Consider the following 12,792-nt stretch of genomic DNA (forward strand, 5'->3'; position numbering starts at 1 on the left):
CAGGATTTAATGCATTTAATGAATAAACTTCAAATTAAATTTCCACTACTCAACAGCAAATCTGCAATATTTCTATCTCTAATAAAGTAAAGGAATTGAACAGAACCTGAGTAGTCTCACAGTTGCTAAATGCAAGACCCTCATTTCTAGGAAAGAGGTTAAAGGTAGAGAAAAAAAGAAAGCAAAGAAAGTAAGACAGAAAAGATGAATGTGTGGAAACCCCCTCCTCTACTGCCTCTATAGAAGTGAAGAGATGCATGATGAGGAAACCAATAAGCTGATACACAAAATGGAAATCCCTAGACCATGCGGGATTCTACCAGCCAGGTGCATACTATGCCATATACAATGTGAAATTAAAGGAAAACAACAAACTCTAGGTAAGAACTGAAATATGCTGAACAAACATAACCAGTTTGGTTTGTGCAAAGGCAGAGAGCATGTATAAAGCAACAGGGAGGTGGTACTGAGGCATTGTGTTTCCAGGCCTTGTTAAGTCATGCAAATGAACCTCCTACATGGCTACATGGCATCTTTTTTAAAGGGCACTAAAGAAGTGTGGGTGAATCAGACCATTCTAAACTTATTGTAATATACTACACCCATAGGTCTATACCAAAATTTTGCAGAGAGGCTTATGAAATCTTCAGTTAAGCCACAATAATGCTTCCAAATGTTGTTTCAGATCTCACATAGTCTAACATATACCCTTGACCAATTGGTGTACACATTATAGTACACGAAGATAACATAAGAATGATCACATTAATATAAACCTATATCTGTTATCTGTCTAACAAACAGAACTGACCAATCAGAATTGACAACACGATTTAACACAGATGTCAAAAAAATAATCGCAAATTAACAATGACAAATAATAATAGTCATTCAATATTCTATTCAATAATAGAAATAATGTCTGTTAGGGAAACTGTGTCTTGTCTGAGCTGAGAGAAAAGGTTCTATCTTAAATGGACTAATAAACCAGACATACTGTATGCTTGATTTCTCATGACATCCAGAAAATACAGGTGATGTCTCGGAGTGTAAGATTTATTAGAGAATCCCAACTTCAAATTCTGTCCTAATGTGACCTCATGTTGTTTACAGTGTAATTTTTTTTTCTGCGTAGTGTCTATTCACCTAGACAGTGTTTGTTCTATAATTAGAATCTAGGACATCCTGCCAGGACATGACAGAGATATATACGCCCACTCTGTGGTGACTTTTATCTTTTTTCAAATAAAATATTTTATACTATTATGTACTGCGCATTTGTTTTCTTGATTAAAACAAAAAAAGGAACTACTCTTTATCAAGGATCATGTTACAACCTGCATCCTGGTAGCAGGCATTTCGTCTTAAAGTTACATGACTATTATGGAAACCTCAACAGGAAGAGAAAGCACGGAAAAGGTCAAGAAAGGAGAAAAAAGTAAGAAGACCCAATGTCATCAGGAGGAACTGTGGAGGCATAAAAAGGAAGGTCAAGAAAGGAGAAAGTATTCTTCTGGTTCATCCACACAAAGTAACTATCTTTTCATCAATCGTTAAGCAGTACTGGCAGTCAGGTTGTGGGCATGGCCAGAGTACAGTATGCAGTTCTGCTCCTGACTATAGCTATAGCATTGCTGGAGAGTTATGGGAAAGCAAAGGAAATCAAGTGCATTTCACAACCACCGTGTTTTGACCTACTAATTGTGGAGAGAATGACCCAGCGTCTCAGCAAGGATGTGGTGAGTAATCAATCAGATATTAGAATGACAGTGTCTGGGAAGCTTTGTTTCCATTTGTCGTTTTTTTTTTGTTTGTTTTTTTTTAAAAGATTCATTGTGATATAAGCTGTTCGGAACACGTCATTTATATGTCGTTATTCTCCAGCTTGGCGCAGACAATGACAACATTTTATTAAAGAGCAAAACCTTTGGTAAAATTCGTCACAAGGTAAGACAACTTACCTCACAACCTGTTAGCTCCAGGCACCAGGTAGTAACGATAAAAACTGAACATCTCATTATCCCTTCAACAGAAGTACCTCCACAGTTGTGTCCTACAAAAAATCATTGAGTTCTTTGAGAAAGTCTTATCCAGTGACCAGTATATACAAAACAACCACCTTGATCTGCTATCCACCTTGGACAGAGTGAGAAATTGCACTCATAAAGTAAGAACTAATATCAATACCACCATATTGTACTGGATTATTAACTTTTAGCTTGTTGAAGCTTTCGAAGCTTATGAATCATGAAAGTAACTGTACTGTTTGGATGCGTAAATTCTTTGCGTAAAGACTTTTAAACACTAGTGTTGTTATTATTATTGCTTTTAGGTGAAGAGATGTGACAGGTTGTATCAGGAGGCTAACCAGCAAGTAGAATTTGAGGTAATCTCAGAAGATGAAATCTCAATAAATGAATAAAATTTGTTGTTTTGAAGAGACAAGGTGCAAATATGATATAAACAAAGAAACGCATTTTTGAATCATATTGAATCTAGATTGCAGAAGCAGAAATGAGTGCACAGGAGGTGGCCGTCTTTCAGCTGCAAAAACTTAACCATGCCAATCAAAATGTAAGTATGCTAAAAGTCATAGGTGGTTTGTAAACTGGCATGTTGACATAGATGCTGTGCCCTTTACAGTCATTTCTATATTGATCCTACTATAGATAATTCACTTATGTTGTTTCTCTCTCTCTCTCTCTCTCTCTCTCTCTCTCTCTCTCTATCTATATACGTAATCAATCACAAACTCTGCCACCCTACCACCACCTCCCCACACACATACGCACACACACAAACCTTCTCTCTCAGTTAAATGACACAACCATTCGAGCGACAGCCATGGATGAACTGAAAGCTCTTCATCACTACATCCCTGGAAGTGCCTTCCGAAAAACTAATAGCTGAGTAACATCCCAGTAGGCTCCAGTATACCCACAGCTTGTGTTTGATGCAGTACTTAGCCAGGCCTGAAAATCTGTAATGACCTAGTTCAATGCAAATATATATTTTATACATTTTTATTTTTAAAATGATATTTTTTCTTTGTGTGATGCAAATTTCTGCAACATTCTAGTTAAGAATAGATTATCATCTATTCCTGCTTTTCAGCAACTTTTTTTTATTTTAATAAAATATTTTATAAAATTGTTTTACATGTGATTTTTTTTTTTGCAAATGATAATAATACTTATAAAGCCTGGAGATGGAACTTGGAGATGGAGATAGCAACAACGCCACCTATGTCTTTAAGGCTTATTCTAAAAGCAGCTCATGTTGACATAAAAGTAAAAGTGTGAGAACCAGCTATGTGATAATGTAACGCTTGACTGACCTAAGTGAACAACAACATTTCATGTGTCATGATGTCATAATGGTGGTACATGGTGATGGTAAGATTAGATATTATTGAAGTGACTCATGAGTGAACACCAAGCCCACATTCTGAATTATTTCTTGAGAATCAGAATGTGAAAAACAGTCCATTCATGTGTGCATAGGTTTATGCACAGGTGAAAGTTTACATTCTGATCTATTTCAGTATTTTCTGACTGCCAGAAGGTGCATGTCATCTCTATAGCAAATGCGGCACTCATAATGAGGTCAAACATTCAGCACACATCATTTGCCTCTTTCTTGTCCCATAGGGGGCGCTACATGCCGGTCACATACTGTAGACAGCAATTTGCAAGTGTTTTAGGTCAATCAGATCAAAGTAACATGAGGTGAATGTTGAGGAAATTTTTATTCAGTAACTATTTTACAAGCTACTACCTTTGTGGGCAGAAAAAACTGCTAGGCCTCATGCAATCTAGCTCAAATAAAAACATCCAAGCTTAAAATGTTTCGGTAGCAGTCATTAAAATAGCATCAGCTACATCAGATGCCCTTTGTACAAATGAAGGCTGATGAAGGACGTCCATTCAACAGGAAATCCTTTTTCTCTAGAAATTTTGAGAGCTACTCAGAAACACTGTTGACTTCTACATTAATTAAGGAGTGTACTGCAGTTACCTTTTAAATATGCATTCGTTTACATAGTACGTCATTCTTTTCTAACTGGTAAGTATAGGTAAGTGAAATTTCCACTGTTAAGTCCGCATGTGGCTTTTTTTTTTTTTTTTTTTTTTAGTTTGTCTGCTGTAAGATAAGTGAGAAACCCCCACCTCCTGTCACTTCTGGTAAGCATACAGCTGATGAGGCTTACGATAAGCAGTGCACGGTGCAGACCACAGACCCAACCCTCTCGACAGCAACTGCACAGAGAAAGAAAGAGACAAAAAGTGACCATGAGTGCAAAGTCTCTGCATTCTAATAATTGCTTGAGACTTAATTACAGTGCAAATTAAAAAACATACAAAAAATAAATAAATAAACAGCTCTTGAAAGGGAATAATGCATATATTCAAACAAATCAAATCTAAAACAATGGCAAAATATTTTATTTAATTTTACAATTACACACAGATTTGATGCATTTTATTAAAAGGATGACAATGGGACAATCAGGTCATCCTTCTCTCAGGAAAAACACTTAGTTTCATTTTGTGCTCATAACTAAAATAAGCTCTATTACAACTGCAAGCATGCATGTGTGTATGGACTCAGCAGTTTCGTTTTCACTCAGATCATCTCTTGCACAAAAAGCAGTCATGAGCAGTTGGCTTTCATGGCCCAACAAATGTTCTAGTTTACCATCCAGAGCTCCAATGATAAGCAAGAATATATTGGGAATATGTGGAAGGCAGATTTAACATTAGAAAACCTTGCTGAGTTTAATCTAACCATGAAATACTTGCCTACATTCTTACCACAAACGACCTTTAAAACAAGTTAAATTGCTCATAATAAACATTTCATAACCAGACAGAGTTTCGGGACAGATTCTAAAAGAGGAACAAAAGACGCAATAACGTGTGGGTTAAACCTTGAATGCTGTTGGCCTCATAACCTGGTTTCGCATCTAAATACTGTGCCACTTTCTGTATGTTTTACTTGCCAAGATTCAGCATCAGCACATTTTAGCAATGTGGATGGACTATTATATTCAATACTATTATATTCAGTACTCTTTTTCCCTAGCTTTATTCTCTTAGTATTTGTGCCTTCTTACAATGTGCTGCTGAATTCTGAATTCTGCAAGCTTAATCACATGTTTATACTAATGCACAATCTTCTTGTTGAGGGGCAGAATCACACGTTCAAGCCGCCATGGCCAGGGTTCTGAGCCTGTGCTAGGAACCTACCTAGCCACTGAGGGTTAACACCCATTGGTATAAAAATATAGTAGGGTTGTATCAGGAAGTGTATCTGGCATAAAACACTGTGCCAAAAATCAAATATACGTATCAAATGAAACACCTGAAAGAAAATAACATGTAATTATCTCCACAATAACAGTTTTATTTCTGACATTGCAAACACCTCAGGGCCTTCTAGTTTCATAGTAACACACGAAGCTGTAATAACTGTCTTAACAGAAAAATGAGAAAACAATGTTTTTTATGTTTATAACATAAGAGGAACTTAACTTCGTCTGGAGACACGTTACAGTCTAAAACATAACATTAATTGATAAAAAAAAAAATACTAAACATTGTTAGCATTGTTACATAAGGCATAACAGCCCTCGGCATCATACCACTGCTATGTTACCTCACACTACTATTGTTTTCCTATAACAGCATGCAATGTGGTGCTTTATTCCTTACATATTGCATGCATGTTTCAAATATCAGATTTAAAACATCTTTGTTTCTTACCTTTATGATGTAAACGTCACTGTTTTTGTATTTGAATTCATGATCAGCTTCTACAAAACAAGAAATCTACAAAGCTCAAAGAAAGTAGCACAGATGTAATATAAGGGACAATATACTGTAGGGAAAAACTCTGGATTGACTTGTGCATATGGCTCAACAAAGTAAAAACCTTGTCTTGGGCTCAGAAACGTGCATAAAATGTGTGTGGGAGTTCAAAAGGTTCATATTGTGGAAGAACGATGAAGCACACGCCAAATTGCTGATAGTGAAACATGAAGATAAGGATCAGAAACCAATATTCTACATATTATAGCTGGCTTTCTATAATACAAATGAGTATGACAACCTGAAGTGACAATGCTTTCCATTTTTCATAGAAAGCAGAACCATTTTGAGCAGATTTTTGATCAAAATTGCATTATTGTATTTCCATAATGGTATATAAAAATAATTCAGTTATCACTACAGAGGTTACCTTTTTAAAATATTGTGCCTGTATGTGTCCGGCCCTTGAAAGTCCCTCCGCGACTTTCACTTGAAGCTCCTTAAACCCTCCTTTATATGAATCCTCACACATTTAGCAAGTCCTAATTGTTACACATGCCAAGAAACACTTTTGGGCTCTATTTGAGCTCTACTGTATGTCGAGTTGCACTTGTCTGGGTTTTCTTGTTGTTTAGTTTACCTACATCACCGAAAAACTCGCAATAATTACTCCAAATTACCCCAGGTGTAAATGAATGTAAGAATGATGCCCTGAGATGGACTGGTGGCCCATAAAGGGTGTATTCACTCTTTGCACCCAGTGTTCCTGGGACAGGTTTGGATACCAAAAAGTGAATGCGTGAACACTTGACTGAGTAAATGGCTTGAATGGCTGACATTAACACTACATCATACATGCCTTTTCTTGTAGATTATTTCCGTAACCGTCACAAATTCATATCTAAAAAAAATCTACATTTGTTGTCTAAGAACAGGCAATTAGATAAAGATACAAATATCAGGAAGAACCATTACACTGGCAGATTGTAACTCTATGTCAACGCACACGTTCTTTACCACCTATAACAAGAAAGAAAACGGCTTGCTCCGAAACAAATTATTGACGCATTGACATATAATGGAAATTATACCTAAGAAAGCCTTAAACGTGTCAGTGGGCTTCACGCTGGAGTTTTTGGGTCAGTGTCTGTTCTTTCCCAGAGGTGAGCTGTGAAACCACTCAAACTGTTGCTTCAGGGTTGATTCAGCTCAGTTTCCTTTCTTCCCTTCTATTCCCCTAAACATCACAGCTTTGCTGAAAGTAAAAGCTATGATAAATAAAAGCAGATTTTTCTTTAATGGTTTAAGATGATCTGTCCAGAAATTAGAATTTGCAATTAGGATACGTTATAACAACGTCCCTGCAGCTTCCCTAAATGCACCTGTGGCTAACTATATCTTAAGATTATAAGCACAAACTCCAGCCCTGCATTTGCATATGGAAAAGAGCAGAGGCTACAGGGTTTCCACATGCTGACATCTCATAACGACTCACTTCCTGTGCATTCTTAGTTGCAGTGCATGTGTGGTTGCAAGATTGTGTAGGCATGCCAAAACAATAATCATACTAAACAGTTATAACAAAGGGGTTCTCTCATCATCCTCCGGCTTTGTGACAACTAATCCAGAGTCAGAAGTTTTACAAAGAAAAAAAATCAATCAAATAAATAACTAAATGATTCATTTTAACACTCTTTTAGTTGAGGTTTGCCATGTACACTAATAAAATGCTGTATACTTATATCATTATATCCCTCATATGCTGGATTAGGACTGACCTTTCAACGTGTCTGTGTTACTAATGTTGTTTGGCTCTTGATGACTCAGGTGCTCCATACACCACCCACTGTTGAACAAAGTAACTCTCTCTCTCTCTCTCTCTCTCTCTCTCACTCACTCTCACTGTCTCTCTCTCTCTCTCACTCACTCTCACTGTCTCTCTAACACCCATTCCATTACGTATATTTGTATTTACCTAATCATTAAATATTAATTATTTATATTAATATTGTTCTTTTTTTTTTATTATTATTATATTATAAAATTCTTTTATTTAGATAATTTCATGCACATGACCCTAAAACAGCTTTCCCTGGCAGTTGCAACTATTCTCTCCATCATCAAAGCATTTCTGCAGAGGATTGAGCGTGTCACAGTGCACAAAGAATGGCCTGCATGCTGGCTCTGTTTCTCTCTGACACCAGTAAGTACCATATCCTAAAATGTGACATCCTGATACACCATGGACGCTCATCTGTGAATGCAGCGGTGGAGTACCACTGCTGGGCTTACAAAGCCGAACATAGCCCTAGGGCTCAAATGGACATCCTCCTCTTCACAGCCTGACAGTGGCTGCAGCCATCCCACCACCCCAGAGAGATGTTAGAGGCCCTCAAAGGTGCCCTGGCTACCCTGAAAATAGGTGAGCAGCGTGAAAGCCTCCCAACAGTGAAACCTTATCCTCCTATCCGACGCTCTGACCTCATGGGAGAGAGAAGGACCCAGGAGTGGCACCACACTGGGGACCCTGTTGTCGACCTGCCCATGCCCACTGAGCTGTAACTGCCCAAGGCCCCAAAGCCCTGGCTTACGGGTTGCATCCTACATGCCTTGCCTACAGTTCAAGTGGAGATAAACGGCCAACCCCTCTCAGCACTCTTGGACTCTGGCAGCATGAACACCCTGGCTCAGCCTTCTGTCCTGGTGCCCATGGTAAAGTTGGTGGGCACCAAATTGGTCTCATGTGTGCAAGTGCAGATCCAGAGCCCGAAGTATAAATGGCCATTATTGATAGGTTTGATTGCTGATCTGCCTGTTCCCCTGCTTTAGGTCAGGGTGGGGTTCCCAGCCAAACCCATTCCTTGCCCCCAGAAAGGATATATGGCTCGGAAACTACAGGACGCCCCTATGTCATCCAAAGGTGAGGCGCCGTGCAAAAATAATAACACTGTCTTTGCTGTGTGTCACCAGGTTTCCAGGAGGGAGTTTTGGCCGGAAGCAGAAGGAGGATGACTGTTAGTTGCTCTTCGGACGGCGACCTCGGGGGCTGCTAGATGTGGCCTGGGAGGCTTGGGAAGAGCAGCCCTCACTGTTCAGGTCAGTGATAAACTATGTACAAGAAATGCAATCACGTATTGACCAAGTTACTTCAATTTTGAAGGAACACATGAAAGCAGCGCACAAGAGTTTGCTGCAGGGGATCGAATACTGCTGCTGGTCCCTAACGCCACCCGTACGTTCCTAGTCCAGGCCCATACACAGTTTTCGAGAGGGTGGGGACTGTCAACTACTGCAACCCTGCAACAGCCCGGTAAGCACTATCAAGGGAACAGGTACGTGCCTTTTTACGGTTGGCCGGATATTACAATAGGTTAACTCATGGAGCTTTTCTGGTTTCTGGTTTCTGCCTCTGGTTTGTGTATTAGGAATAAATATAAATGAAAATCTTTTTGTGTGTGTTTTTATATTTCTGTTACACTGCTTTGTGACAATGGCCATTATTAAAAGTAAATTTTAATTAAAATATATAATACTCCATAACTATACCAATTTATTAACTTTTTTTTTCTTTTTTTTAAACACACTCATGGAAATGTACCGGTTATGATAATGAGGGTTGTGACAGACATAGCTGTCCAAGATTTTTGGAAACTATTACATTCAAATAGAAACTCAGAGAATAGCATTGATTGTCTTTTTGCAAATGTGTCACTATGTACATATATTACAGGAGGTGTTGTGTATTGAGGTTTTTCATGAGGTGTTTGTTTTAGCACATCTGAAACTTGGGCAGGTGAGAAGGATCCACCAGCAAGCACTGTTTCTTCAGCATTTGAAGGTAAATTCTGCCACCCAGTGGTGTATTGAAGTCCTCTGTCTTCTCAGTTCTGACTTGGGTGTGTATTATGAGTACAGTAGATGTGGTATATAGGAAGATAAAATATACAAGCAAGTGCTTATGATTGAAATATACTGAAGCTTATATAGATTAACTCATAGACTAGATTATTTTGTCAGAACAATGCTTCTATGATGTTTTTTTTTAAAAAAAGCTGTGATTAGATGACTTACCTGTGCCTGTTGACTGTCATTTTCTTCCTTGTGTTATGTATTCATTCATTTACTTTTTGGACAAAAAAGTCAGGGTTTTCTCTATAGCTTAGTTTGCCAGTATGTATTATTGTGTAAATCAATCTGTGTTTATTGTGTAAAATAATGAGTAATGCACACAGAGAGTTGGTCTCTCCTTCTTGTACCATATCACAATTATTTTTAGTTGATATTTTCTATGTGACAATTTCCAAGACATTTAATGAAGGACCGCACTGTAAATAATAAGTTGCATCCAAAATTCTACATGGTAGTGTGCTATAATATCAAGGACTCCCTCTAGTGGGCATAGAGTATCATTACGCTAAACCACACACACACACACACACACACACACACACACACACACACACACACACACACACACACACACACACACACAGATATTTAGAAAATATTTTCATGTGTTCTGATAAATGACCTACAAGCCATCAAATAGAAATAATAAAATAATGTACTAAATCTGCATTTTTAATTAATTAGTTTTTATTTAAAAAAATTATAAATAATAATAATAACAAGGCAACTGCTTATATAGGTACATCTTAGATGTGATCAGAGGAAGTGTATCAAAACTTCCAAAATATATCAATACTATGTTTAAAGCATGCTCACACCATCAGACTGGAGATCTTCTTCTTTGCATCATAAAAAAAACTGACTTGACAATGCACTTAGTTTTACATTGACACCTAGTGGCTCAAGTGTGGAAAAGTGTGATTATATTCAGTAAAGTTCTAGTTTATTTCTATGACCAGGGAGGTCACAAAGCAGCTTTATAGAAGTACAAATATAGTGCTATACAAGGAAAAAGTCCCTGAGAGGACATTAGGAGAAAACCTTAAGTGGAACCAAACCTTCTTGTGGAAACCACAACATCATTATCTTAATCTGACCACATGGATTTCCAAAACCACCACCAATAGATACTGTACTGTACTTTACTCGAATGTGATCCGAGGTGTGAATGAGTGTGATGTTTTCGGAAGGCATGGCATTCTGTCATGGTTTAATAAATGAAAGATGATAAATGAAGACAGAATCTGTGCTTCAGTTCAGTGTAGTCAGCAACAGGATGGAAGAAGCAGAAAGGATCCAAAAACACTAAAAAAAAGTGTCCCAAATATTTGCTTTTGAGGTCTGGATTGCTTCATTAACAAAGTTTATAGCTCAGCAGACATTATTTGAGACATGATAAAGAAAAAGGAGCAGTTGATGAAAATATAGGTTTTCTTCTTCACCCCTGTGCTCACATCATCTAAGCGTAGTGGTGAGACCTCTGATATGTATAATAAGCAAGCTGATTTAAAGCCTCCAAAAAACTTTTATTCTACATCACGTGTGTTGGTAACATTTTTTATATGTTCAGTTTGATTTTTGCTCATGAATGGAGTAGACTTTTAAAAAACAGCAATAAATTCTCACCCTTATCTGAGAAAAAAAAACCTTATCAGCTACTACAGTCACCTCAGATTTCTCATTAGGGATAAATACAAACATTTAAATATAAGTCTATTATTAATCTTGAACCTTTTGTACTATATGTCTTATGTTCTGTAAAGCTGCTTTGAGACAATGTGCATTTTTAAAAGTGCTATAGAAATAAAATTGAATTGAATTGAATACAGTTAAATTATGTTTAAATGCTGCATAAAGCACAGCACAGGGAACACAGTCAGCAGCAATCATCATACATTATGAAAGCAATCTCTATAGCTCTGCACTCCAGAGTATAAAAATGCATCAATAATAGGCTGGATGTCAGACAGCAATTGAAAAAATAAGTCCTCGTTTCCCCCACGTCTGCTCTGTAGGAACACTTATCATCAGGACTGGTCTGTTTTGTACAGCCAACGTGAAACTGTCAAGCATCATTGTAGTACTACTCATTGATAACACCATCATGTTGACCTTGGCATCAGTTAATGCAGTTGCTCTACAATAATAGCAAGAGCAACAATCGAGAGATGTCGGAAAATGCCGGGAAGTGCATGTATATAGACTGCAAAGCTGAGGATTTATTTAGCAAAGTGCTGAGAAGAGTGAAAATACCACAGCTCAGCAAAGATCAGAAGCATATCAATAAGAGAAAAATAGCCTGTGATGTTTAGTAGCAGGAAGATTCTCACCACTTAAAAAGCTGGTTCAATAGCATAGATATTTTAGTCATGTTATATATATGCAGTAAATCCAAATGCAGTATCAGCAACAAATGCAACGACTCCAAATGAAATAATAACTGAATTAAATACACTTCTGCATCTAGCTATTATACTACATGACAACACACACAAATACATACTAACTACAATATCATTCCAGAAAGATTCAGCAGACTGTATAAAAGACATAGCAATTGAGGAAAAAGGCACATCATAACTGAAATAACGGAATAAAGCCTCATTTGACAGACGTCAATAATATCAGCTGCTCAAGCAAATCCAGTCATCCACATTCCAGACAGGTCATTACTTGTATGTATATAAAGCTTGTTATGGCTTAACTACAAGGGTAAAGAAGCTCAAATGCCGACACGATGTGTTGCACAGACATAATAGAAGGGCAGAGGACACAAAAGATATGACAGAGGTTTTTGTAAATTATATACTGTAAAGTAAAATGACAAAATAATTTGTATTCATTCATTTATAATCAGGCTTTATCCTGGTCAGGGTTGTGGAGGATCTGGAGCCCATCCCAGAAACACTGGGTTAAGTGTGAATACACACTGTATGGGCCACCAGTCCATCTCAGGGCATCATTCACACACTCATCCACACCCAGAAGCAATTTATGAATAGACAATCCACTCATCTGCATGTTTCTAGGAGGTGGACATCCAGATCACAGGACATCCAGAACACACAGTCAC

At 37.6% G+C, this 12,792-nt stretch overlaps 1 protein-coding gene across 1 annotated transcript; it reads left to right on the forward strand.

Moving 5' to 3' along the window:
* The first annotated feature begins 1,184 nt into the window (after positions 1-1,184).
* Positions 1,185-3,135, forward strand: si:ch211-266a5.12 (uncharacterized protein LOC557488 homolog). The gene is made up of 6 exons (XM_060889747.1): positions 1,185-1,739; positions 1,885-1,947; positions 2,033-2,167; positions 2,333-2,386; positions 2,500-2,574; positions 2,815-3,135. The coding sequence occupies exons 1-6, from the start codon at positions 1,584-1,586 to the stop codon at positions 2,908-2,910; spliced, it is 579 nt and encodes a 192-aa protein (XP_060745730.1). The 5' UTR covers positions 1,185-1,583; the 3' UTR covers positions 2,911-3,135.
* The last annotated feature ends 9,657 nt before the right edge of the window (positions 3,136-12,792 follow it).

The sequence above is a fragment of the Tachysurus vachellii genome, chromosome 16, assembly GCF_030014155.1.
Source record: "Tachysurus vachellii isolate PV-2020 chromosome 16, HZAU_Pvac_v1, whole genome shotgun sequence".
Classification (NCBI taxonomy): Eukaryota; Metazoa; Chordata; class Actinopteri; order Siluriformes; family Bagridae; genus Tachysurus; species Tachysurus vachellii.